This window comes from Mercenaria mercenaria, chromosome 15, assembly GCF_021730395.1.
Source record: "Mercenaria mercenaria strain notata chromosome 15, MADL_Memer_1, whole genome shotgun sequence".
In the NCBI taxonomy this organism is placed as follows: Eukaryota; Metazoa; Mollusca; class Bivalvia; order Venerida; family Veneridae; genus Mercenaria; species Mercenaria mercenaria.
Window position 1 is genome coordinate 55705127 of NC_069375.1, and position 27810 is coordinate 55732936.

The 27810-nt window shown below is 34.1% G+C and overlaps 2 protein-coding genes across 2 annotated transcripts in view; one reads left to right on the forward strand and one right to left on the reverse strand.

Moving 5' to 3' along the window:
• Nucleotides 1-9351, forward strand: part of LOC123555153 (uncharacterized) — a 92055-nt gene extending 82704 nt beyond the window's left edge. Inside the window, exons 54-60 of the mRNA XM_053525307.1 lie at nucleotides 526-685; nucleotides 1309-1414; nucleotides 3264-3318; nucleotides 3720-3836; nucleotides 4110-4316; nucleotides 6700-6756; nucleotides 7217-9351. Coding sequence (XP_053381282.1) covers nucleotides 526-685; nucleotides 1309-1414; nucleotides 3264-3318; nucleotides 3720-3836; nucleotides 4110-4316; nucleotides 6700-6756; nucleotides 7217-7249 — 735 coding nt within the window. The 3' untranslated portion in view covers nucleotides 7250-9351. The remainder of the gene's footprint in view (nucleotides 1-525; nucleotides 686-1308; nucleotides 1415-3263; nucleotides 3319-3719; nucleotides 3837-4109; nucleotides 4317-6699; nucleotides 6757-7216) is intronic.
• LOC123555164 (cytochrome P450 2D14-like) lies at nucleotides 8882-27207 on the reverse strand. The gene is made up of 6 exons (XM_045345826.2): nucleotides 26645-27207; nucleotides 26052-26264; nucleotides 24470-24608; nucleotides 23593-23858; nucleotides 22655-22782; nucleotides 8882-13640 (listed from the first exon to the last, which is right to left on the reverse strand). Exons 1-6 carry the CDS (start codon nucleotides 27203-27205, stop codon nucleotides 13418-13420), a joined length of 1530 nt encoding a protein of 509 aa, XP_045201761.2. The 5' UTR covers nucleotides 27206-27207; the 3' UTR covers nucleotides 8882-13417.
• Between the last annotated feature and the right edge of the window lie 603 nt (nucleotides 27208-27810).

A 27810-nucleotide genomic window follows, 5' to 3' on the forward strand; every position in this document is an offset into this window, starting at 1 on the left:
ATAGTGGCCGTTTGGTGAGGTCAATTTACATCGATCGAAACTAAAAGACATCAATTGATTTATTATTAAACACAGCCAACTTATAAGTATAGAAATAAAATATAAGCTTCTGCAGGCATAGTAGATTGTGCACGATGTCGCATTGTTTTGACGTCAAACCGTAATGACGTCATAGCTAGAGGTCAACTCGTTTGTTTTATTTTTTGCTCCGCCTTTGAGTCAATAAGACTTTTTGTCATTAATCATGTGCCTAAATCTATACCAATGGAAAGGACTATAATTGTAAATATTTGATAATAATAATATTTATCCTTTGTATGGTGGTGTGACCCTGTGCTTCATAGAAGGGTCTTATTCAAAATGTCTATTAAGAGTCAGAAAGAAACTAATTAATTTCGTATGTTATACTAGTTAATTCTTATTTCTATGCGTTTAATTTAGTTATAAGTGATCATCTGCTGGGTTCTAAATCAGTAATCGTGATGCATTTAAGTCCAAGAAATAATGGAAACACTTTCTTTATAGAATGGGAAATTACCAGAAAATGTGAAACAGTTAAAGTGCAGTGAATCCGGAGCTTATTACGCTGAATGTATGGGGAACCAATGCTACTGTGTGAATGCTACAGACGGACGTAGGGTCGGAAATGCTCAAACTGGCCGCAATGTCAACAACATTGAGTGCGGTAAGTAATATTTTAAATGCGTAAATATGTGTGGCAATAACCAAACGATATTTCAGTTATTCAGGAAGCACAGAGTCTGCAGTCGTCTAAACTATGTTGCTCAAAAATTCATGCGCTGGATAAGCACTCCACGAGCTAAGTTTAGATCGACAATATGTATCACTGAATCCAAGTAAAATGGAAATTAATTATAAATGAATTCAAATTGTTTCGCATTTTCATCAAAATAAGATACTAGGCTGTCCACAAGACAGCTGATCTAGTGGTTACGATTTTGAGTACATTTTAACAAAATGTCAGGTACACGTATTGTGAAACATAAACAAGCAATGCATCTGCTTAAGTAAATTGAGTATACAGAAATTACAGGGCTTTATATTTAGGTAAATATTGCCAGAAAATGTAAGTTTATTGAATTTATTACATGTTTTAATAGTAACATTAGAAACATCATTTTTTGTCTTACTGTATGATGAAAAATCACTGTTTTGCTTATTCAAATAAGCCACCTTTCTGACAAATAACGTTGCTAAACGAATCCTGTTCATGTAATGCAAATTTGAGCAGTACGTATTAATTTGTTTGCGTCATAGAAACACTTTAAAGAGTTTTTATTTGTACAGGTTCGGTACAGAGAAAAACGATTCTTCAACGTTTGAATATGCTGATTAGGTTTCTAAATAAACTGTGGAGTGAAATGACTACAGGACAGCAAAAGCAGTTTAACAGGTAATACTAAGTTACACAATATTGCTTGTTAACATTTACCAGTGTTTCTTAAATGTGCACCACATCGATCCTATCCGGGATTCAAGCTTACGACCTCTGGACCTGAGTATTTTATAATATATGGTCTTCTGTGGCTGTGAAGTCCGTTCAGTGTTCTCCTATATCAGAGATGTGCAAAACCGGATCTTGGGGGAAGGAGTGGGGGAGGGGGCGCTTTTCATTACCTCTACTGTACAATACTTTCATAAGATGTTCTTACAGACTACTTTCTTGTTTTTACAAAAATGGACATGCCTCCATCAATCTCAAAATTTCTTCTTTTTTAAACAGATAGCAGGTGATAGTTAATCATATAAGATATCGAAAATTGGTATTGTTAAATAGATACGTTAATGTGTACCAAGTACAGTAAATTATCTTCCATTTTATATTAACCTCCAGCCTGCTAAAATTCTTTAATTGACTGGTCCATCATTCAATTTGGGCAGTACCACTTATTGTAACCCCCGAACAACAAAGTTGTAAGGGGGGTATACTGGTTTCAGTCTGTCTGTCTGTTGGTCGGTCGGTCGGTCCGTCCGTCCGTCCGTCCGTCTGTCTGTCCGTCTGTCCGTAGACACAATTTTGTACGCACCTTATCTCCTCATCCCCTTGACACAATTTAATGAAACTTCAAACAAGTGATCAGTAACAACAGTAGTTGTTTATGGGGCATATTAGGTTCTTTCAGATAAAAAAAATTGCAGAGTTACGGGACTTTGTTTTTTGTTACTATACTATATACATAGAAACAATCTTGTGCGCACCATCTTTCCTCATCCCCTTGACACAATTTAATGAAACTTCACACAAAACTTAGTAACAACAGTAGTTGTGCATGTGGCATGTTAGGTTCTTTCAGAAAAAAAATGCAGAGTTACGTGACTTTGTTTTTTGTTACTGTACTATATACATAGACACAATCTTGTGCGCACCATCTCTCCTCATCCCCTTGACACAATTTAATGAAACTTCACACAAGTGATCAGTAACAACAGTAGTTGTGCATGGGATAGTTAGGTTCTTTAAAAAAATTGCAGAGTTATGGGACTTGGTTTCTTGTTAACATACTGTGTACATACAGCCTGCATATGCAATCTTGTGCGCGCCTAATCTTCCGAACCCATACACACAATTTAATGAAACTTCACACAAGTGATCTGTACCACCCCTAGTTGTGTATGGTGCATGTTACGTTCTTTTAGATAAATATTCTGCATAGTTATGGGACTTTGTTTTTTGTTACTATACTGTATACATACAGTCTACATAATTATGCAATCTTGTGTCAAATTGCAATGTACTGTCAGTGCATGCGGGGGTACATTCATCACCTTTAGTGATAGCTCTAGTTATTCGAAGGGATGTTCACTTAAAAAAACCTTTGAGAGTTTTCATGGACTAAAATAGTATTACAGTGTAGATAAAAAAGTGTCTAAAACGCACGGAGTCACTTTAAAATTTCCTCGTATTTCTATTGCAAGCCTACAGAAAAACGTTTCTAAATTTCGAAAGTTTTCACATAAATCTGAAGGAAGAGCAGACCATCTCAGCATATTCAACATTTAAATGATAGGAGAATGAATTATTGATAAAATTCGAACAACACTATTATTCTTTTTTAACCTTTGTTCTTAGAATTCATGATCGTTTTCTTTTTTCTGAAAGCAACAAGAAATATTGCGAAGCAACGAGAATTGTTGCAATTATTTCACCAAAATTAAGACGCACACTGCTTACGCCTTGTCACTTCTGTATGTAGACATCCATCTTTTATTTCCAAACTGTCAGTATGTTTTCTTATTTTCAGGACATTTGTAACTAAAATTGAATCCAGAGGTTCACTGAAGGTGTCAAAAGTCAAAGTACGCATTTTGTTTTCACACACGTTTTCTATTAATATTTACACTGCTAGTTAAGTTTGATAATTTCATACTATGTGTGATTTGAATATTGCAACCCTCACCATTAGCTCAGATGACGGAAGTGTATTCATCCGATTTTGATTTTATTCTACTTAATGTTATTTAAGAGATTTAAAATAATAGCGAATGGGCACAGAAAAATGTATGACCAAGTCTCTTATCTTAAATACTGACAAGATTCCAATGAATAGTTAAGTAACAAATTCAAAATAATTTGGAAATTACCAATACATAGATTATTTTATAAGAATTATGCAATTTATGCGACAGTGATACACAAATTGATTTGAACGCATATGATTTCTTTCAATAAGACAATAATAAATTATTCTGTTCTGTAGTATTCCGATGGAAGCATCATTGCAGATGTGGAAATAGAAAAATGCAATGCGGCCGAATGTGGTGCAGATTCTGGAACTTCCGAATTAAGCTCAATTGCAGCAGACATACAAGCGGAGGTAACATTAATAAAGCCGGCTGCTTGAAGTTAGAATTACAGATTTTCGTTAAGTTTTGTAATATTTACACTGCAAGTTAAGTTTAATGGTTTTATACTATGTGTGAGTTGAATATTGCAGGCAAGCTGTAAATAGTTTTATTATGTTCCCGCATATCAAATATTACTGTCTTATAACGTAATGCTCGAATGTCCGGCTAAAGTAAATAGTTAGGACCGACAATCATTTATGCTGTGAAGTACTTTATTGGACAAAATGAGTCTTACTTTCCAGGCAAATTCGGGTGAACTGGTTATAGAGGTAGATGGTGAAAGTATCGTTGCTTCATCAGGAACTATAACTAGCGGTGTTACAGCAGAAGAACTAGAAGGACCAGCAACTGAAAAAACACCTGACGACGATGACAACACCACAACAATAATCATTGTTGTAGTAGTTGTTGTGGTCGTTGTTATACTTGCAGTAGGAATTGCCTGCTATGTAAGTATTCAGTTGTAATGTTGAAGATACGTTTGGTTCGAAAACTCACTAAGGGTGCAAAATTGTTACATGTGTGGAAGCCACCCAGCTAGCGTGGGGAACATCGGTGATTCTACCAAGGTGCCCTCCTGTGTCCAAAATGATACTTAAAAGAGGACAAAAGTCATGCTGCTACATCAAAATATGCAAAATCGCCATACGACCTTAAATTATGTCAGTGTCACAGAAAAACAAGAGAAACGAAAAGAAAATCAATGAATGAGGAGGACATTCAGCTAGACTGCGGAATGTCGAAGACTCTACATTGGTACCCACACATGTTTGAACAAATGGCCATTCAATAATAGAAGTTCTCAATACGAAATCATTGTGTTTAATATTTAAAACTTTACGAAGATCAAGGAACATCAAACCCCAACATGAAACACACCACACCAGTTTAAGCCTAGGCAAACTATTTCAAAAGATAGAGAACGGCAAGTATGCCTAACGTATTGTTAACATAGGAAAGTATTTTCTAAGCAGCATAATAAATAAAGTAAAACATTTCTTGTCGAAACGGAATTGACATCTAAATACTTTGCCTTTTATTCTAAACACAAATTTGATACAGTTTCAAACAACAAGTTTCTTTACAACTGAATGTATTCTTTCATTAAAATTATTGCCATTAAACGACGTTATGGATACGTTTAGTATTTAAGTAATTCTCTGTGACCACCGTTACCATTTTTTTTATAATTTGTCCGCCCCATACATTTTTTGCTCGACTATTCGAAGAATAAGTAGAGCTATCCTACTCACCACGGCGTCGGCGTCACACCTTGGTTAAGTTTTTCGTACCAGTTCACATTTTGACAAAGTCTTTTGAGATAAAGCTTTGAAACTTTCAGCAATTGTTTACCATCACCATGGCCAGTTATAGGCAAGAGTACATAACTCCATCGAGGATTTTGGCTGAATTATGGCCCCTTTCGACTTATAAATCTTGGTTATGTTTTTCGTACCAGTTCATATTTTGACAAAGTCTTTTGAGATAAAGCTTTGAAACTTTCAACACTTGTTTACCATCACCATGTCCAGTTATAGGCAAGAGCACATAACTCCATCAAGGATTATGGCTGAATTATAGCCCTTTTTAACTTAGAAATCTGGGTTAATTTTTCGCACCAGTTCATATTTTGACAAGTCTTTTGAGATAAAGCTTTGAAACTTTCAGCACCTGTTTACCATCACCGTGTCCAGTTATAGGCAAGAGTACATAACTCCATCAAGGATTTTGGTTGAATTATGGCCCCTTTTTACTTAGAAATCTTGGTTAAGTTTTTCGTACCAGTTCATATTTTGTGTAGAGTTTTTGATATACGGCTTTGAAACTTTTATCACTTGTTTAGTATAATAGTCTCTATCTGTAGGAAAGAGTACATAACACTGTCATCTATTTTGGCTGAATTATGACCCTTTTTGAACTTTGAAATTGGTTCTGTTTTCATACAAGTTCACGTTTTGTCAAAACTATTTGACATATGGCTTTTAAACTTTGAACACTTGTTTATCATCAAGATTTTCATCTGTAGACAAGAGTACATAAATATTTTGACTGAATTATGGCCCTTTTTGGACTTTGAAATTGGTTCATACATTGCCATTTAGTGCAAGTCTTATCGAAATCCAAGAAATACAGGAACATTGTTTGTCTAATCTATTTATTTCTTTTGTCTGAATATCTGTGGAAATATTTTGACCCCATTCTTCAATCAATTCTTCGAATAGTCGAGCGCGCTGTCATCCGACAGCTCTTGTTTTATTTCAGTATTACTCGGCATAAAATGTTAAAACAGTTAAAAGAAATGTTCCATCCATCATCGGATTGAAAACAAAGATCATGACCGACCTTGATTAATTAGAAAAAATTTGCAACTTCTGAACTTATTCTTCATCGCTTTTTTGGTGTTTTATCTGTCAGTACACTATGATAGATGAGAAAAAAAGATCTTTTATTGTACTACAAGTTTTGCATTTTTGCACTTACAATTACTTTGAAACTACGGGCTGGCAATGTAGCAAAAGAACCAGAACTCTTTCTGGAATAGCTAATGGTTATCCCCCTTTGTTACTTAATTCTGGAGATTAATTTTGATCAATCTGGTGACAGTCATAATTATAAAACTCTGTCTTGAATAATTATCGGAGGCTCCATGTTTAAGTATGTAAATTATTTAAGGTGTTATCACCTACAACATTATGAATACATAACATCTAATACATTTGATATTTGCCCTGCCGTTATAAATTTAAAAGCAATTCTTGCAACGATGTAGCCATTCAAATTTGAAATGTCCTTGTTATTAATAACGACATGATTTTGTTTCCTATTTTTCAGTGCTACAATAAGGCAAACAAATCCAAGAACAAGGACATACCGTTCAGTGACTTACAGGTACGGCAAAAAGAATAATCATTTTTGTATTCTTCGCGGTATGTGCTCATTTGAATTTCAAGGCCTAAGGGTAGTGTCTGCAGACAGTTCAATTATGAACTGAAAACAGAATATGGATGTGTTTCACATTACAAGTTCTGTTTATAGATAGAATCTGACTTTTATGTTTGTATTATGCATAATTTAGCCTAAATAAAACCGTATTTAGTCATGAAGTACTGGTCGTATTTGAATCTGTGAGGATGCCTGTAATAAACAGAAAATTTGCATCAAAAAGTCCTTTGTAAAAACGTTATATTTCCTCCCTTATTAGTGACTATACATTTCGATATCACTCTGAAAACAAACAAATATCCTTTATAAACTAATTTCTGAGGGCAAAAGATATAGGTCTGGTAAATAAATAAAGATGTGAATCATGTATATATATTTTTAGAGTTTACCATTTGGATTTTTTCAGGGCAACAGCAACCCTGCATATGGTAAAGCTTAATGTCACAAAAGGGATGAAAATGAACAAATATCTCCATTGACTACGTATGAAGTATAAAATGAACATATAACTCCACTGCATATAGCTCAGTAAAATATAATTATGTGGAGTGGAAGATCCTCTTCAATGAACATGTCACTATATAAATGACCTGCAGTGAATGAATCAATCATTTATAAAATCTACATGTTGCGGTGAACATATTATACGCAAATAAATTTGTATCTAGAGTAATCATTATTTGTCGAAAAAAATATGAGTGTTTAATATCTTTATTTTGGCATGTAATTTGTATAAATGTATGTATATTATATATGGGTAATACTCTAACTTTTTATTCATTGAATTTATTTTTATACACACACACACACACACATATATATAACTTAACATTTTCTATAGTTCTACTATATATACTATATGAAATCCAGTGTTTTAATGTTTGTGAGCTTTATATTATATCATTGCTGTTGCATGTATGATCAGTTTGTCTAGTTTATATTCTAAAGATGTATTCGCACCTGAATATGTGTGTGTTTATATTTAAAACTCTTCACCGTGGTGTTGTGATCAGTGAATGCTTTACTCATATCTGGTCCCTTCATGCAATCTTTTAATGAGAACTCTCTGCAAATTAGCAGATTAACATTGTCTTTAATCTTATGGAAGTTTTAGACACAAGATTGTTATTTCCATGTATGTTAAGAGGTGTTAAATGTCTGTGCATTTGAATAATAATTATCGTTACCATTTTAGTGTATCAATATTTCATGTCTACATATGTAGAGTTCTAACAGTTAATAAGATAAGACCAGTGTTACTGTGCTGACATAATTCTGTAATATGACTTGCTGAGATTAAGGATGTACAGGCTGATCATAATATACATTGGACGCAAAGGCAGAATCAGTCGTGTCCAGCATGATTAAGGTTATGCTTGAAATAATGTACGAAGAGCCACCTGGGGTTTTCTTCCACCATGAAAGCTGAAAAGTTTTCATACAACTATAATTGTGTCTTCGTGATATTACACCAATGAAAGCAAAGCAGATCAGATCAGACATTGAGATAAACAAACTTTTTAAAGCTAGGTAACAGTAATGTTCTTTTTCAAGAAGCTCTTTGTATATTTATTTCATAGTAATAATACATACTAATACGTATGGTTTCAATTAATAACAAACTTATCAGTGTTGTTGTTTAGCTAAAGGAACACAACCTCAAGATTAGGTCAGTTTTCAAGTTGGCGAAATTTAGAAATAACTTTGAAATTCATTTGTTAGTAAATACTAAATGAATACGATTTGATTCCTTTAACTTTTGGTAGAATGTTGACACAAACACTCGTGCAGTCTTTAACACTTTTACAGAAAGATATCGAAGACATTTATCACATGGAAAATATTTGATATTTTCATATTCTGGCGTTTATCTTAAGGTCAGATCCTTAGAATTACCTTTGGTTGTTTAGATCTAATACGTATATACTGTTTAAATTATATCTATTGTGGGTGCATTTTCTGTGGAAAGGTCAAAAGAAATATTTACTTTAGAATTTATATAAACTGAAAAATACAGATCTAATGTGTAAGATATGGTAATGGATATCTTTGACTTACTCTCTTTATTTGCGCTTTTTACACAATGCATGACGGATATAATCAAACATAACTGTCTAGTAAATATTGTCAGATTGCTAGAATTCAGTTGTTACCTCTAAGCATATTTACAAAGCACTGTTGCCGCACAGTATATACGAATAGATTCAAACGAGGAACAACCTTCAAATCAGAATGAAGGTTACATTGCAGATGTTACAAAAACATAAGTTCTAGAGTTTTAATTGTAATGATTTATTAATATTATATTCATGTGTCATTACTCTACTTGAAATGTTAAAAGCCAAAACATCATATAGCTATTTATGTATGGCAAAGCAGACTTTTGATAAAATCAAAATAATCAATCATATTCAGACATGATTATCTCTTTACAAAATGCCACAAAGCATTAGAAGAATTGTTTACATTTCTTACAGAATTGAATTATCCAATATTGCTATTTATGTTGTATTGTTAACTGAATAAAATAGTTTCTCACCATTTTTTTGTGCATTTATTGATATATTTTGGTAGTTGAAAGTTATTATGTACCTATATAAAAACCATTTAAAATAAATATATCATTCACATATTCCAAAGAGTGCCGGTTTTGTACACGTGATGAAAATAATGATAATGATTTCCCCACCCTGACCCAAGAAGAAGAGTAGCTGTATATTTGTTCGTGTCTGTGTGTCCATCTATCCATCGATTCGGCGGTAGACCTTTGACATTTTATCAATAACTAGATGCCCGTTTAGCCTACAGTTGGATACATACATATAGTATTGTAGTGCCCCCCCACCCTGGTCACTGTTACTGTACTTTACTGAACTTAACAAATGTTAAATTAAACAGACCATTGGCAAGGGGACTACAGTCTGGGGACTAAGTCCACCAATTGAAATACTACAAGGTTATTTATTTTCGGGGGATAAGCAATGTGTTGAATAAACTAGGGTCTGGTCGCGACCCTATAGGCTGGTAGCGCCTAAGACAAGGCTGGTAGCGCCTGAGTTAAAAGGCTGGTAGCGCCCGAGTTCAAATTTATTTCAAAGTTTAAAATAAACTACTGACAACGTTCCTTTCGGCTTCAAACAACTTTTATTTATGGGAAGCCTTAACAATAACTATTAATTATAACTGAATGGCAAAGTGATGATTCTATCGTTCTAATAATTAACCTTTGTGGTATGCATGGTATGCAAATGAGGATGTATTACCAAATCTAAATAAGGCCAAAGTCGGAAATACCCGGACAGATCCGTAACCGAGTTGATGCTACGAACTTTCTTCGGCCGACCATGACGAACATTTCCTTATATGCATATAAGGCGGAGTTTAACCTCTAAACTAGTGTAAACAACCGAAGTCGGACAAAAATAAATAATAAAACAATATAGAACGCTACGAATCAACACTACATGCCAAGTACTTGACAATAAAAAGCTAACTATTTTTGCAGAATATGAAACGATTTCGGTCCGCGTGTACGAGATTTAGTCACCCGGTGCATACCTATAAAAATCCAAGATGGTTGACAACTGTCAAAATTTCAACTGACAAAATATTTTATGAAGCTTTAAAAAGTCAACAATGGACATTACATGAAAACATCGATTCAATTTAATACAGCAGGTGATTGTTGATTGTTGACTGTTTATTGAACTGTTGAATAACTCGGGCTGACATTGCGTACTTTTATAAAGAATCCCCGTGAAAGCTAGAATTACAGTTTCACTAACTAGAGTTCTAACATTTTGAAATATAATTTAGTAAACAACAATTTAACAATGCGACTGGTTATCTGTCAATACCTAGAAATGTTACAGAACAATGAACTGTGATTAAAAAGTAGCTGAAAGATAGCCTGACAATTTAACATCAAAAATAAAAAACTACTGATAGGCCGTAAAAACAATGCAAAACAATTGCATCAAAACAAGGTCGTGAGGCATCATGTCTCACAATATTGTCTATATTGTCAATACATAAGCCCTTGCGTGTTGATGCTTTGGTAAAGATTAAGTGTTCTCAGTACTGACAACGGATTCTCAACCATAGCTAATTAACATTAAACCCTACAGTAGATGATCCTTATACACGGAAAAGGAAATTACAAAATTTTAGGAGAACAATTCAAACATAAAGATATACAGATAAAGATATGTAGTTTTCACTTCCTTTCGCTGCTGTCTATCATTATATCATATTTCAAGACATTTCGTTTACTAATTTTAAAAACTGTCGGCAAGATGAAACATTTCACAACAGAGATATTATTCATAAATTAGAATCCACCTACAGTGTAAAAGCTCTTCGTTAAGACGCGCATATTTCAATCAGTCTTATTACTGAACCTAGGTATGTATCTGCCGCAAGTTCTTGATTTGTATAGTTTACGAAATCATCACAGTTTTCCCTATAACTACAAACTCTACAAACATCATACTAATGACAGGTTACCAGATTCAACGACGTTTAGCGCTAAGGTTTATTCTGCTTTTTGTTAAATTTTGATTGTCAAAGGGTAATAGCCATGATGCTTGTAAGGTCAAGATCAACGCATATAACTGTCATTCTGCTGGAATGATTCTAATCCGCGACCTTTATAGGAAGCTTACATTCTGCTCTTTTGCCACGATGTCTCCTTATAACTTACTATAAATTGTGTGGAAACATCACATTACGGTGACACATAGTTGCGATTAGTTAAAAAATCACCAGATTGCATGCGCAAATGGAAAGCTCAAGTGGATTGTTGACCATATCTATTGAATTACAGAGTTCCATATTCAACGGTCTCTATAGAGAAATCCAATAAATAATCGCAAGCTAAAATAAGGCACTTGCCACTTCGAAGAAAATGATAAATTTCGCCCATGTCGGGTTTCTTATTAGTCCCGCTTTCTGAGCAAACACGTTCACTTAATATTGATTTAACTAAAAGCGACATAAAGAGCGGAAACATACAATGGTCTTTATACATGTACATAATTACAATTCTGTAATCTATTGCACTTATGTACGACCCCACATCTTTTCATAAGACAACCGATAAACGTTAATCACAATTTTTCAGGATAATCTTTGTATGAAATTACTCAAGTTTTTCAAATGATATATGAGCCGTGCCATGACAAAACCAACATAGTGGGTATGCGACCAGCATGGATCCAGACCAGCCTGCGCATCCGCGCAGTCTGGTCAGGCTCCATGCTGTTCGCTTTTAAAGCCTATTGGAATTGGAGAAACTATTAGCGAACAGCATGGATCCTGACCAGACTGCGCGGATGCGCAGGCTGGTCTGGATCCATGCTGGTCGCATACCCACTATGTTGGTTTTCCCATGGCACGGCTCATATTTTCTTGACTGCACTAAGCAAGCAAAAGAAAGTAATAAACATCTAGAGAGTCTTTTGTAGAACTAAATGATATATGTTAACATTAGCTAGTCAGATGAATCTTTCAAGTTTGTCCAACGGGTTCCGCTTGACTTAGTGGCCACCGGATAAAGTAAAAGTAAAAGTAAAAGAAACAGCTTACAATTTCAATGTCCGCCCACAGCTTGAATACTGCTCCCTTAACAAAAATCCCTTACATACAAAACTGAACGAGAACAACGATCTGCAGTTCGATACGTATGTAACCAATATGGTCAAATAAGCAACGTCACCCCAATGCTTAAATACCTCAACTGGCAATGTCTTGAACAACGCCGTATAAAAAATTTCCCTCATTTGTTTAAAAATAAAGTACAGACTTATTGCAGTTGACCATAATCATCTCATACTACAAGGAACCTGAACTACTTGATCCCACAATCTCATACGCAATATCATTCCTACTCCTTTCTTTCCAGGAAAAAAATCGTTCCTGGAATGGTCATCCCCTATAATTACAGTCCAGTCCCAGCTTGATTTTATTAGCTGGCAACTATAACTTTCTAATCTATACCTATGTTTTTAATCTTAGTAATAATTATTGTAGTTCTTTTTATATTTGCACCTAATGAGCTAGCTCATCTTTTTAAGTCTGTCCCTGACAAGCGCCTCCCAGTTATAATCAGTATTGATTGTTGGGCAGTACACTGTAGATGTAGATGTAGACAAAGTAAAACCTTCATTTAAATTATTTAAAAGTAAAAGCTTCAAAAGAAGTGAAACCTGCAAACCATTTCTCATGAATCTCTTGTTACTTCGACAGAACCTAGTTTAAATGGTAAAGGCCAATTGAGGATTGGAACTCTCTTCATTTATTTTTTACCAAGAAAAATAAGCATGATTATAATATTATAAAGGTTATTTAGTAATGGTTGGTAAAATATTGATATATTTAGACTCGAATACAGCTGCAAAATCCTTGTAAAACTCGTCCATCGGCTCTTCAAATATTTATTTAAGCTAGATAACCGTCCGCATTGTACCTCTATTGCATTGTAACTGCCCTATTATAAAGATAATGCATATTTCACAAGTACAGTTCTTATGAGTAGTAACAGGTTATATAATTCATATTATACCAGTTTCTTTTTTCAAACATGTGTTACATCTCTACCCCTGTCTTTTTACTGTTTGTAGCGCTCTTTAGCCTTACAGGCAAATGGCATTGGCTTGATTAAGCCAACCATATCGAAACAGCCAGGTGTTCTTGGATCACAACTCCTCTCATTGCCATTTTGGAATTCAAAGGACCAGCGCTGCAACAAGGTTGCCAAGTACAGAAAGATGCGCGTTTGGGCAAACATTTCACCGGTGCACTGACGTTGTCCGCAACCAAATGGCAAAAGACTGGAAATGCAAATGATATTAGTTCTTTATTTGAAATTATGTTAGCTACGTCAAACATTGGTATAGCAAAAATTAGACCTAATATCAGTTTACAATAACAATTACCACGATTACGGGTGTCGGGCATACGGATAAATGGTTTCTGACGCCCCTTTGTAACAGAGTCACGGATTTTATGGAGGTTTTCTTATAAAAGACGAAAGTAGGATGGCATTTTACAGAACTTATATCTGTTTAATATTTAATTTTTGTTGATAAGTTGATAATAGAGTGTTATTTGGCCTAAAAGTGTCTTTCATTGAACAGATTGTGAAAATATCAATATAAAAATACTCATGCCATTTTGTCTCTTAAATGTTACGGATTTCATGACGACTCATTTTTATGATACTGATTTCTGTCTACTCTACAGTGATGTATATATTTTAGAAACTATGGATAATTTTGAAAATGTCTTTATAGCAAATTTGTCTGTGATGTCATGTATCAGTAAGTTACCGACGACTCGTTCACTGTTTTTAGTTAACGTTGGTGACAGTCCTACCTGAATAAAATCTCTCACCGATATTTTATCATTTCCTTCTAAGTCTTTAACCAGCATCTATACATGACTTGTATACTCTGGCTTTTGTCAGTGGTATATTTTCCGTCATGGAAGAATAACCGAAATTATTTAGCCTTTTCTGTTCACACAAACGTTTTGCCCCAGGACAATTAAAGCTGACGGATTTTGATTCTTGTATCAAATCCGTATTAACGTATTTTGCTACCTTACCTACAGCTTTCAGGCATCCCATGAGTAGGATGAACTTTACATGAAACAGGGATAGCCATACAGGCATTATCCTCTGACAACTACACTGAAAGCCTTTCAATGGGTCTTATCTGGTTCCGCATTTCAGCTTCAAGGTGGTCACTCGTCAAAATCCACAAGTAGACATTTACTGACAATGTTGATGGAGTTGCGTCTTCTTTAGTCTGTTTGTGGGTTTTGAAATAAAAAGTGTAGCTTTCGCAGGTTATGAAAAATTTTGTCGAAAAGACAAGGGACGCAGGAATGGAATTCGCATGCTAAAACTTGTTTTGGTAGACCATTTTGAAGCAGATCAAATACATTTTGCAACCCTGTGGTTTTCCTACGTTATGAAATTCAGCCCTATTTTGTACAAACTCCATCCGTGTCAAGGACGGTTTAAAAACTGTCGGTAAGGTAACATAAATTATTAACTTCATACGGATTTAAATCAAGAAACAAAATATAACAACTTTTACTGTCCAGATGTGAAGTGTTTGCGTGAAGAGAAAGTTGTCGTAATTCCGGGAATTATTCTGTCAAACATCCAAGTAATTGACAAGTCCCCGATCATAGAGATTCTATATAAATGCCAACAAAAAATCAGAAAGCAATCGTAAAATATCATTCAGAGAATGTTTTCGGGTCCGAACTGTCAACAACATTAACTGAAAAAGTGTTGGTAACTTACTGATACATGGAATATCTGTCTCATGTATCAGAGGAAAATATTCAATAAAAAACTGTCTAAAATACCTACATTTCTAATATATATATATATATATATATATATATATATATATATATATATATATATATATATATATATATATATATATATATATATATATCAGTCATATTGTAGACAGAAGTCCGTGTCACATGAAATCCGTGCCATTTAAGAGACAACAATGGCCCTCAACTTCTGCCAATTAAAATAAACTGAGACTCGAAAAATCATCGAATACACTCTAGGCTACAACATATGTTTAAGATATAAAATTGATGTAAAGCAAAAAAGCAGCGTACTTCAATTTAATTATTCTTACACAATGTATATAAATTCAAAGGCAAATATATTGAAATCATCAGAATCAAAATAAAGCTTAAAGGCTATGGTGCATTTTCACGTCCTATAGAATGACTCATTTGCATCGATCTTAATGTCATTGTACTGTCAATGACTATGTAACGCTGACTGCAGGATAAATCTAATGTTTAAAACTGACAGATTTTGATTGCGATAGAGTTGTTAAATTATTTCAATAATTCATATAATGTGTATAGATGCAACACAAAAGAAATGTTAAGCAATATCTGTAAAATCAAGGCACATGTATATTCATTTGTGGCAGACACAAAACGGCTATTTCACTTATATTTATCACAATTGAAATCCTTTGCTTTGAATTTTAATTTGATACTCCAGTTATTACTGAAAGTGGTCATTTCGACACTGAGACGTTGAATAGAATTTTCGCAGTATACACTTAGTAAGAGATAATTTGTATCTTATACTGTATATAGATACAACACAGAATACATTTGAAACAATTTCTGTAAATCAAGGTTTGTTCAAGTTTGTTTGCTTTAAAACAGATAAATTCCTTGTTCGTCTTGAAGGTGATTATGACCGTGGTGGCTGACACAAAACAACTATTTCACTAATAATGATCTAAATTGAAAGGCTATGCTTTGAATTCTAATTTGGTAAGCGTAATAATGCTTATAGAACCTCTCTCAACTAAAATGAATTGAGACTCCACAAGTCATTCGGTACAGTCTAGGCTGCAACATTGTTTAAGATATAATATTTTTTGACGTAAAGCAAGAAAGCATCTATGTAAAATACTTGGTAGAACTCTATCAACCAGTAACAAATCTGAGATCTAAGAACAATTCAAAACAACTAATTGTTCCAAAAAGCAAAACTGTGAGGTACGTTGACCGTAGTTTTTCATCAGTTGCACCGAAGTTATTAAATGTTCTTCCGGCTACCATTACAGATGCTAAAATTTTGGATGTTTTTAAAATATCATTAAAACACACTTTTTCATCAAGATCTATGGGACATGATGGAAACTAACTTTGCACTGGGAAACAAGCTGTGGTAAGACTGTTGTTATTTTACTGTAATTTATTGTTGTTTTTTTTATAATACCTTGTATAATTAATATGCATTAGTCAAACCGGTTTTTAGTTAACTTCCTCTGATAATTTTAATGCTGGTATCTTTTTTAATATAATTTTATGTTGTACTGTTTGTCCATAACATTCTGTTATATGTAGTTTGTACAGCGCTTTTGAACGTTTATTTTAAGGATGAAATGAGCGCTATAAAAATCTGATAAATAATAATAAAATATGACATTACATGTATTTTGCTATTTACATAATCAGTTCAATGCTTATGCAAAATAATATTATGTTATCAAAAATAAGTACACTATTGATTCTGTGCCAATCTACTACCGTTTCCTATAACAGTATAAAATAACAGAAATCGTCATGAAATCCGTAACACTTATAAATCCGTTACTAAACCTCATCCAAAGCCATTTCTTCGCGTGATTACAATCTGTGAATTAGGTATTTTTAGGCAATAAATATGTTAACTGTCCGCTGTGTGGCAACTAGTACTATCTGGCAGATAAAATAATTTTTCAAACCAACCTTTTACTCTTAAAAGACGCGAATCTGGGATTTCAACACTTTCAACAGGCACGCATCACAAATTCAGCATTCTACGGGCTGTGCTTTATATCTTAGGCCACAAGTGCGGCCACGCCCTCTAGTAAGTAATGCATTCGTCTAAGTTTTTTCGACATTTGCGGTAAAAAACTGATCGTTATCGTATGTATGTTTTACTATATTAAAATGATAATTATATTTTTATCTATTTTTCAGTACAATATTTTAACATTTGAAGTAGATACAGTGATATCAAAATTCAGTTATAAAAACTGCAAAGTACGATCTAGAATTAAGGGAATCTGTTCAGTTTAATGATGCATACATATCGTATCTATTATTAAAATGAACATATTTTTATATACTAGATATCAATCTCAGACGATTGTTTTAAAGACAAGGCTCATTTCTATGAATTCTGTGACATGTTATTTCATAAGGTAGTATTCTCAATATTTACCGACTCAAAGGAACTACTCTGAAATCATTAATATTCGTGGGGGACAAATTTTCGTGGATTTCGTGGTTGTGTAAATCCACGAAATTTAATCCCAACTAACAAATAAAATTCCTATTCATTTTATGTTCATAAGTTCAAATCCACGAATTCATATCCTCACGAAATTGCCATTTTGACCAAAACCACGAAATTTCATGCCCACATAATTAAATGATTTTACAGGATATTTGATTTTGAAGGAAGACCCAAGTCATGTCTTTTGTTTTGTCATAGAAAGCGACTCCTGAGGCTATTCAGATTCTGAATAATGCACGGTGGGGAAACCAAGAATGCAACGTCATCAAAACCCAGCGCAAATGAGCTGACCACACACAAATTTACGTCGATTCAGGTCAAAAAAGTCTTGTAACTTTTTTATTACTGCAGCTTTCGACTCGAGATAAAGAGCACCGTACCCGGCCTGGAGTATACTATTCTGCGGTAGTGTTCCATATTGTACGTATAGCTTGGTTTTTGCTTGAAAACGCTAACAGTTCGCAAAGAGGGTATGAGCTGTACCACACTTTTGTCTAAGAAAGTGAGTTTTGACCGTATTTTCGTGAAATGAGGACAGATTTGACGCTCATTTAATATCTGTGACTAGCATAATAGCCAATCATTGTTTTATTTTGCTATTATTAAGGATATCTGACGATATTTTGTTCAAAACAAACAACATTATTAAAATGAGAACATCCACACTGACGACTTTGTTGGAGAACATCCACACTATTATCATGCACTATTTAGAAAAATCTAAGACAAAACCGTTTTTGTTTTAAAATCTGACATGTAAAAAAGTAAAGTAAAAGTGATAAGTTTCACTGCATGCAATCTGCGCGTCATTCGTTATTTTGTTTCGGATGACAGTATTTATTTCTTTTTATGACATAAATTTAATAATGTCAATTTGAAAATATTGTTGCAATCCATATAGGGCGTTTGATCTATATAAATATTCAGTAGTGTAGATTCTACATGAATAAGATCGTGTTATATATAATATAATATATAATATAAAAATGGAAAAGAAAACATAAATCTTTTTTCCACCATTTTATACGCCCGTTTGGAAAACGGGACGTATTATGGGAATGCCCCTGGCGGGCAGATGGGCGCGCGGGTGGCGTCCACAGACTTTGTCCGGAACATATCTTCTACATGCATGGAGGGTTTATGATGAAACTTGGCACAATTGTTCACCACCATGAGACGGAGTGTCATGCGCAAGATCCAGGTCCCTAGGTCTAAGGTCAAGGTCACACTTGGAGGTCGAAGGTCAAATTCATGAATGACTTTGTCCGGAGCATATCTTCTTCATGCATGGAGAGATTTTGATGAAAGTTGGCACAATGGTTCATCATCATAAGACGGAGTGTCATGTGCAAGAACGAGGTCCCCAGGTCTAAGGTCAAGGTCACACTTAGAGGTCAAAGGATACAAGAAAGAAAACTTTGTCCGGAGCATATCTTCTTCATGCATTGAGGGATTTTGATATAACTTGGCATAAATGTTTACCACCACAAAGTGGAGTGTCATGCGCAAGAACCAGGTACCTAGGTCTAAGGTCAAGGTCACACTTAGAGGTCTAAGGATTCAAGAATGAAAACCTTGTCTGGAGCATTTCTTCTTCATGCATAGAGGGATTTTGATATAACTTGGCACAAATGTTCACCACCACGAGACGGAGTGTCATGCGCAAGAACCAGGTCCCTTGGTCTAAGGTCAAGGTCACACTTAGAGGCCAAAGGTCAGATACAAGAATGACTTTGTCCGGAGGATTTCTTCTTCATGCATGGAGGGATTTTGTTGTTACTTGGCACAATTATACACCATCATGAGACGAAGTGTCATATGTTTCCCTTCTTTAGAATTACTTCCCTTTGTTGTTACTATAAATAGCTTATATTGTAACTTTTTCATTACTAGTCGTAGGGAAAAATCGAGACCACTTTTCTGTAGTACAACATGCACGCTACATCCAATTTTGAGGTGTATTTTGACCAATCTCTACCTGGTAAAGATTTTTGTGTGGACTTACAATTTTTTTTTTTTTTTTGGATTTTTTTAACATTAACTTACCTTAGTTGTTGCTATAAATAACTTATATTGTAATTTCTTATATCTGACCGTAGGGAAAAAATAAGACCACTTTTGTTTGGTACAACATAGATGTTACTTTCCAATTTTAGGTGTATTTTAAGGCATCTCTACCTGGTAAGGAGTTTTTTTGTGGACTAAAAACAAAAGACTTACAATGATTACTAAACAACCACAAAATTAAAATTCCATTTGCAAATACAGGTGCTAGAGTAAAGAAATTTGCTGTGACGGGCGTATATTGTGACATTCTGGCACTCTTGTTAGTGTTTGGAATTATTTTTCTCCGCTGTCATTGTAGTATTTTTGGAATTATGGGGAAATTAATTTTGGTAAATCAACATTTACTTCCAATCGTTTATTAACCCGGTAAGTCACATACTGTACGCGGAGCTTAAATATGTAAACAAAAAATAATTTTAAACACATAACAGGTTAGCCAATAATTAGAAAAATAAAACTTCTCCCCCCATTTAAATTATTTTGGCACCAATTACATACGCGAGATAACTAAGTATATGTAAATTTCTTTTGCCAAACCACAAATCTATACTTAAACACCCTTACAATTTTCCGGGCTGAACTACTATTAACGAACAATACGGCTCAAACTCTATAAAACAGTTTGAACAGTATTTAGTGTTTGAAATTATTTTTTGTCCAATAGCATTGCAGTACATTTCAAATTATGGGAAATTTATTTTAATAAATCAGCATTTGATTGAAGTGCGATATTAGGGGCTAAGCTTCAGCCGGTAAACCTGCTCTGCGAGAACACTTAGACGTCACAGCAGAGAGAAAATCAAGGATGTGAGGAGTGTGGAAAGGTGTATAAATACTGACGAAATTTTAAGGCGTAACATGAAAATCTTTCCCGTATGATGCTTATGGTAGTTCTACAAGTTCGGATCCATTTTTTTTTCTTCACTGATTTTAAACTGGATTAAACTCCGAATTATAGAATAAACTTGCAACTTTTGGCAAAAGTAAATCGATAGTGTCATGTGCTTTTTCTGCTCTTTGGTATGACGCGGCCAAGGATCGAACCCACGACATCGCGCACCCGAAGCGGACGCTCTACCACTAGGCTATAGACGTTGCCTTTATTTTAAGAGATCAGCGCATTTCAAGCTGACTTAAAGACACTGTTTAGAACTATTTAATGTTTGAACAATTTTAATATCATGTTTTATCTTTAGAAATGTAATATTGTTGTCATGGGATTGTCATTCAATAAATAAATTTCGGTTCCGTATGCAGAACCCAGGCTTTAGTCTACGTAATGATAATACATTGTATGCCTTTCTGCCGGTTTATCAAATGTGCATAATCACCTTAAGTGATAATGCCCTTTTATGTATAAGGTTGGATTGTATGTGATATTTGAAGGAGACTTCCATTTGCTGAAATAAGATTTAAAATATCTTACAGTTATAATATTTAGTTAAAGTACTAACTATCCGTGTTTTATGCACTTTGGGATGGATATAGTTATAAACAAAATAACAATACAATAATTATTTCAATCTTTTATTTGCTTTTAAACTTTGTGTGCAGGACTTTATGCGAATTTGTCTTGTTATCTTAAAATAATGTTTTTCCTAAGATGCAATCAATCTGAACACAGTGTCCTTATGCCACACTATACACAATGATTAATGGTCTATTCTAACTGGTCTACAGCCTCGCGGTAAATGGTTTGAACTGCTGATTGTATGTATAAACAACATTTGTTGTTGAACAACGTAGCTTGACTGCCTAAGAAACAGCTTTTTGGAAGCATAACTGCAATAATGGTAATGAAGAGTGTGGATGTTCTCCAACAAAGTCGTCAGTGTGGACGTTCTCATTTCAATAATGTTGTTTGTTTTGAATAAAATATCGTCAGATATCCTTGTAAATTGCAAAATAAAACAATGGTTGACTATTATGCTAGTCACTGATATTAAATGAGCGTCAGTCTGTCCTCATTTCACGAAAATACGATCAAAACTCACTTTCTTAGACAAAAGTGTGGTACAGCTCATACCCTCTTTGCCAACTGTTCGCGTTTTCGAGCAAAAACCAAGCTATACATACAATATGGAACACTACCGCAGAATAGTATACTCCAGGCCGGGTACGGTGCTCTTTATCTCGAGGCGAAAGCTGCAGTAATAAAAAAGTTACAAGACTTTTCTTACCTGAATCGACGTAAATTTGTGTGTGGTCAGCTCATTTGCGCTGCTTTTTTATGACGTTGCATTCTTGGTTTCCCCACCGTGTAATGGATTTGTTGAGATGGTAAAAGCGAAAGAAAATTAGAAAAAAATATGTTTTATCTAGCTCAGCTTCTGCGCCGAACATTGATAAAGACATTGGTGTGCACCTAGGTAGAGCCACCAACCATCTGCCAGCTGGACGGCTTCTTCATACGAAGAATTATAAATTGCAAGCAAGGCTTCGAACTCACATCGGTAAGGGGCTATCATTTCGAAGGCAGCGGCCTCTCAGCACTGAAGGGGGAGTCTTACTTTATGGTAATGATATTTTAGTTGATTGAAAGTTAACCTTGAGAATGTAGACTGAATTATGATATACGAAAGATGTGCAAAAGATTATTTGTCATCGCTTGACTTGTTAACGAGATCACGCATGCATTTGAAACATTTGCAGGTTTTACTCTATAAAAATATCGTATTTAAATACCTAAATCTTTTGTCTTAAGTCATATATACATGGATACATGGAAGGGTTGTACATGTTATACAATCAAAATTATAAATGTCATATATCAAATTAATGATTAGTGCTTAATTCATGTAAATGTCTACATTAGAATATTCACACTTAAAATTTAGCGTATAAATAACTTTAATGTTAATGTCACATGTAAAAAGCATAAATATTTGCGCGAAATTATTACAAATAGAAATTTATGTAATTGTTTACCTTTTGCGCAGTTTATGTTCTCTCGGTAAGAGCTCTCCGTTATCATTCAGGAACCTCTCTGGTCTGAAAGTCCAAGGGTCTCCCCAAACCTCTTTGTCATGATGAACATACCATACATTTGCCAGGATCTGGAAAACATAATTGGGTTACTATAATAGTAGCTCGATCTGGAATGTTGCATTCGGCTCGAGTTTATTTTGCCAGATCGGATCTCACGAGGCGCGTGGAAGTGATCCGATCTTGCAAAATCTACGAAAGCCCAATACAAAATCCCATATCTAGCTACAATGTTTTTCGATGTTAAAATAGCACTATTTATAGAACTGTGTCTAGTCATGCATATCAAATGAATGTAGTCCGGAAACACAATACAAAACGTACAATATAGAATGTTTTTCTGTCTGTTCTTATTTACTTGTGAAATACAGGCAGAAATTATAGAGGTATAATTATTCTTGACATGACAATCGACAGCTTTAATATTTGTGTAAACAAGTTCTTTATTCTGACTTTGAATTACTTGTCCCTTACCGACGTGGGTTTGAAATGTTGCTTGTAGAACTATTCATGTGAGGAAGCCATGCAGCTAGCTTACGGAAAGTCAGTGGTTCTAAATAAGTACCCGCCCGTGAGAATGTAATTCCATAATGGGCGCCAGTTGTCTTCCTCTGCCGTGGAAATGTCTCGGGATGGCTAGTATGGCCTATATTGTGTTGGTGTGACTTGTAACCTAACTAAGATACGAATTAGTCTGTAAATTCTACAAAAGTTTATGTAACAGTTGTAAATATGTACATAACTTTGCAGTCGTCTTCAAGTCAGTATGAACCAAACTTGCTTAATTATCACTGATCTCTCTTTAAGCTAAGCATTTTTTCTAAGGACCATTTCTCTTCTAATGGTGATATATTGCTGTTCAGCTTTTGAAAATATCTTACCAGGCTGTTTGGTTCAATGTCATATCCCATAAACTCTATATGGTCTTGACAGAGATGAGGAAGTAAGAATGGGGCAATGGTAAGATATCTGTGTATCTCCATCTCAAACGCCTGAAGATAACGACAATTGTTCCTATCCGTGTAAGTAGGAGGCCGATCCTTTCCAATAACCGTGTCAATTTCTGCTTGTATCTTGTTTTGAACCTCCGGATAGTTCATTAACACAAGTATCGAGTTAGAAAGAAATATGCTTGAAGTGGTGATTCCTGCAAAAGGTTCATAAGAAACTTCTTTTGTAATGATATCTAATAAAGTTGGAAATCGCTATTTTTTTTTAAATATGTACTAGCACTTGCATTATACTGATAGAAATCTTTAGAATGAGGTACATAATAATTTTCTTTTGATTTCTGTCTTGGGTAAAACCGTACTTAAAGAACTTGTATAGCTGGATTGGGCCCCAGTTGGTAACCCTATGACTAAATTGTTTTCCCAATTAACAACTGTGTATCCTACATCTAACAGAATCTATAGAGAAATAAATAATTTTCTCCAAAGAGGTATGCCTCAGTTAAAGGAAGAACTGTTACGCTGACCTACATAATCTGAAGTTTTATCAGTTGCAAATGACATTATTTCATATTTTGGTTCTAAATTATTTTTAATATACCACTTGTTTGATTTCTTCACTAATCCAGGTAAGCAATTATTCCATTGTTTTAAATTAGCAGCGAAGGAACAAACTTACTAACAACAGTAACCTCTGCATATCATGCGCCCGTCGACGGTTCAGCCCTCTTTGACAAACTACTCTTAAACAAAAAACACTTGAGATTTCATCAAGTACACAAGAGTTAAGACAAATTATTGCGGTCACCTGCATCTACAATTTCTTCAATCTGCACCATGATTCTTTCATCAGTGAAAAAAACATCATTTCCGCTCTCTCGCTCTTTTCTCTGTTCTTCAATATAGAAATCAACGATTCCTCGGTGTTTTCCAGGAACATAGGTGTTCTAGTATTAAACATAAAAACGTATATCTTTCTTTCAATAAAAACGAATTGACGTCAATCCAAAACATATTTCTTTGTAACAGCCTATATATACTACATGTATATATTTATAATTTATATTTACATTCAAATTGTATATTGAATGTATAGAAACATAATTATAGCTTTTATTCTCGTATAAATAATATTGGTGTAATAATAAAAAGGGCGACCAACTGACATCTAGTGTCGTTCACAAAAAATAATGAAACAAAATGCCGTCGTTCAAAAAATCTTCAAAAATCGGAAATCAGAATTTCATAAAGAACATTCAATGACCACTGAAACTTCTTTTTATCACAATAAAGATCAAAATTAAATCAACATAGCTTTGCGATTTACCTTGGGTCTGTTTGGTTGTTCAGTATATTCATTGTAAAGACCGATAGTTGAAGATTAAATTGTTACATGATTTAAGATTGTTTTCTATAATAAGCAACTGTAAAATGTAGATATAATGACTTGGTGTTAGTTCTTGTGACTTTTTACGGGAATAAAACACATAAGGATATCCAGCAAATCATCAAAAAATAGCAAGCATGATTAATGTATTTGCAAGAAGTCTAATTGTGGTTATATGTCCAAACACAAAAAGAAAGCATCTAATTCTTAAGTATATTATATTCATACATCCTAACGAATTAATGTCTTTATACACAATTCTATTTTATCATATAAAGTTACAGCAGAATATGGCATATAGAATGTGTAATATGTCAATGTCATTACAAGGAAGTCATGAAGCTAAAATTGATGCATTATAACAGGACATGTAGATAAAATCCAGTTTAAAGAAAATAATAGACTATGAGCTGCAGTAAATACAGGCTTTTATCGAACGATTTACCATGGTCTGTTGTGTAGATTCTTGGATTTTAATCACTTAGGTCGACGCCATTGTTCATCTTAACTCTGAATCGTAGTAAATCTTATACTGAATAAGCCGTTGAGATGATAATGTTTTTATTGGTTGCGGGTTTATCCCGCTACCAAAGTTAAAGTGTATTTCTGACAATCATAGCATCTTTATTTGATTCCAAATCACATCCAAAGGATGTTCATGTGCTACACAAAATAGTCCCATTCATGAACAATGTGGATGAATTATCAATGAACAAGCAGTTCTTATTCAACCTGTATCCACTCACACTGACCATTTAGATTATATAAGATCTATAAATGATGATCTATAAATGATAAGGTATTCCAGTCTATAGTTACATCACCAGTGGGTCAGGCAGAGTTCATCTTAGATATGAGGCACATTAAATTTGTATTTGTTTCTCATTCATGCACATTCATAGACTGGCATTTAAACAGAAAATAAAACTACCAGAAACCCGCAACCATCAGACATTTCAAGGCTTTGATTTTGTATATGAAAATCTGTTTTCTAAAAGCATACCTTTATATCATGGAAGTATTTTTGTTTAATTCTGCCATTCACAGTTTCAGTTTTTATGTACATTTCTCTAAATTTCCCTGGAAGAAATCGTAGAAATGGAAGTGATGTCATAACGGAGTTTACTGCCGAGTTTAGGAAGAATATAGCCCCTTCTGTATGCTGCAAGAAAATGTCTCTGTCTGGATCATCATCGTGTATAAGTTCCCCACTAAACTGAAAATGTACATACAAGAAATTTCAAAATGTATTTGTACTACTTATTAACATAGTTGCGGAGTATCTATCATAAATGTACCTATGACATAATCTTAAACTTCTATCAAACAAATGTTTACCTCTTTAACCTGAACACCATTTCTTACAATAAAAAAATAAATATTTGATGTGGTATCGAACCCTAATTGATATTTAAAAGTCTTATATTTATTTGACACAAAATGCGTTTCTCAATTAACTATTATAAACCGTTAGCTGAGACAGAATATTTAGTTCAAACGTCAAAGAAGAAAGTCATTGTGCTTGAAGGAAAGCAGATGCCCTTTGAATCTTATGCTGGATTGTATAATAAAGACAGAATAGTATACACAACTTACTAACAGAGAAATAACGTTTGATAGTGACCGACTGAAAACATCCATACATTGAAACGTCATGCCTGGCATTTCTTCTATCCTCTTAACTAGGAGATCCATTTCAAACATAACATTTTTCTCCAGGTCCATCAGTCCACTGCCATATGCATATACCGCCTTTTCCAAATGCCTTCTTGATGTTTTGTGAAACATTCCAAATCCCTCTGGTACAGATCCTACTGTTTGGTGATGACAACGAAAATATTCACCGTAAAACATTCTAGGCCGATCGTTAAAGTGTCGCTTGAATTTTTCGTCCAAAAATGCTGTTTGTATGATTGCAGGACTGTTCAACACAATAAGGTTATCTGAAAATATTCTAAACCGAAAAATGTCCCCGAATGTCTCCGCATACCCTGTTAGTTTCGAGCATAAATTTTCCTCGTTTATTTCTAGTGCACAACCGATAAGTGGAAGTCCTCTCGGACCCGGGATGATGTTCCCTTTGAAGCTGATTCTTCGGTGAAACATGTAAAATGCTCCAAACAACAATATTACAGCTAAAACTAAGTAGTAGAGCATTATGTCACCTGAAAAAAAGATTGATGTGGATGAACAACATACTTATGTCAAATCCTTAACAGTCAAATTAGTTACAGGCTATTATTCAAAGATATTTCTGAACAAAACGCATTTAAAAGTCTAAACCGGCAAGCATTACGTATGTCAGACCAATATCTGATCGAAATGGTTTTCAATATCGGCTCGGTATGGTAATATCGCTCCGAATTTGTTTTTGACAGAATCAGATAAACTGTATTTATGTCTTATATCGGTGGAATATCGGATCAATATCAAAAATAAATACCGGTTCATCGATATGGCTTCGATATTGGTTTAATCATTAATGAGCAAAATTGCACAAAAGTAATACATATAACATCTTGATAATACTTTTTAATAACTATGAAAATAATGTTCAGAGCATTATTTAACACTTTATTGAATGCCATACTGGACAAGTATACAAAAATTGCACGAATCAATCAATTGTGTTTCATTTTTGCATATTTAAAAAATTACATGCTTTCAACCTGCTTTATGTGTAGGAAGACTACAAGGGTGATTCTATATATTCAGTCATTGATGTTCTTCCATAGATTAACCATTGTATTTAACGTTTACTT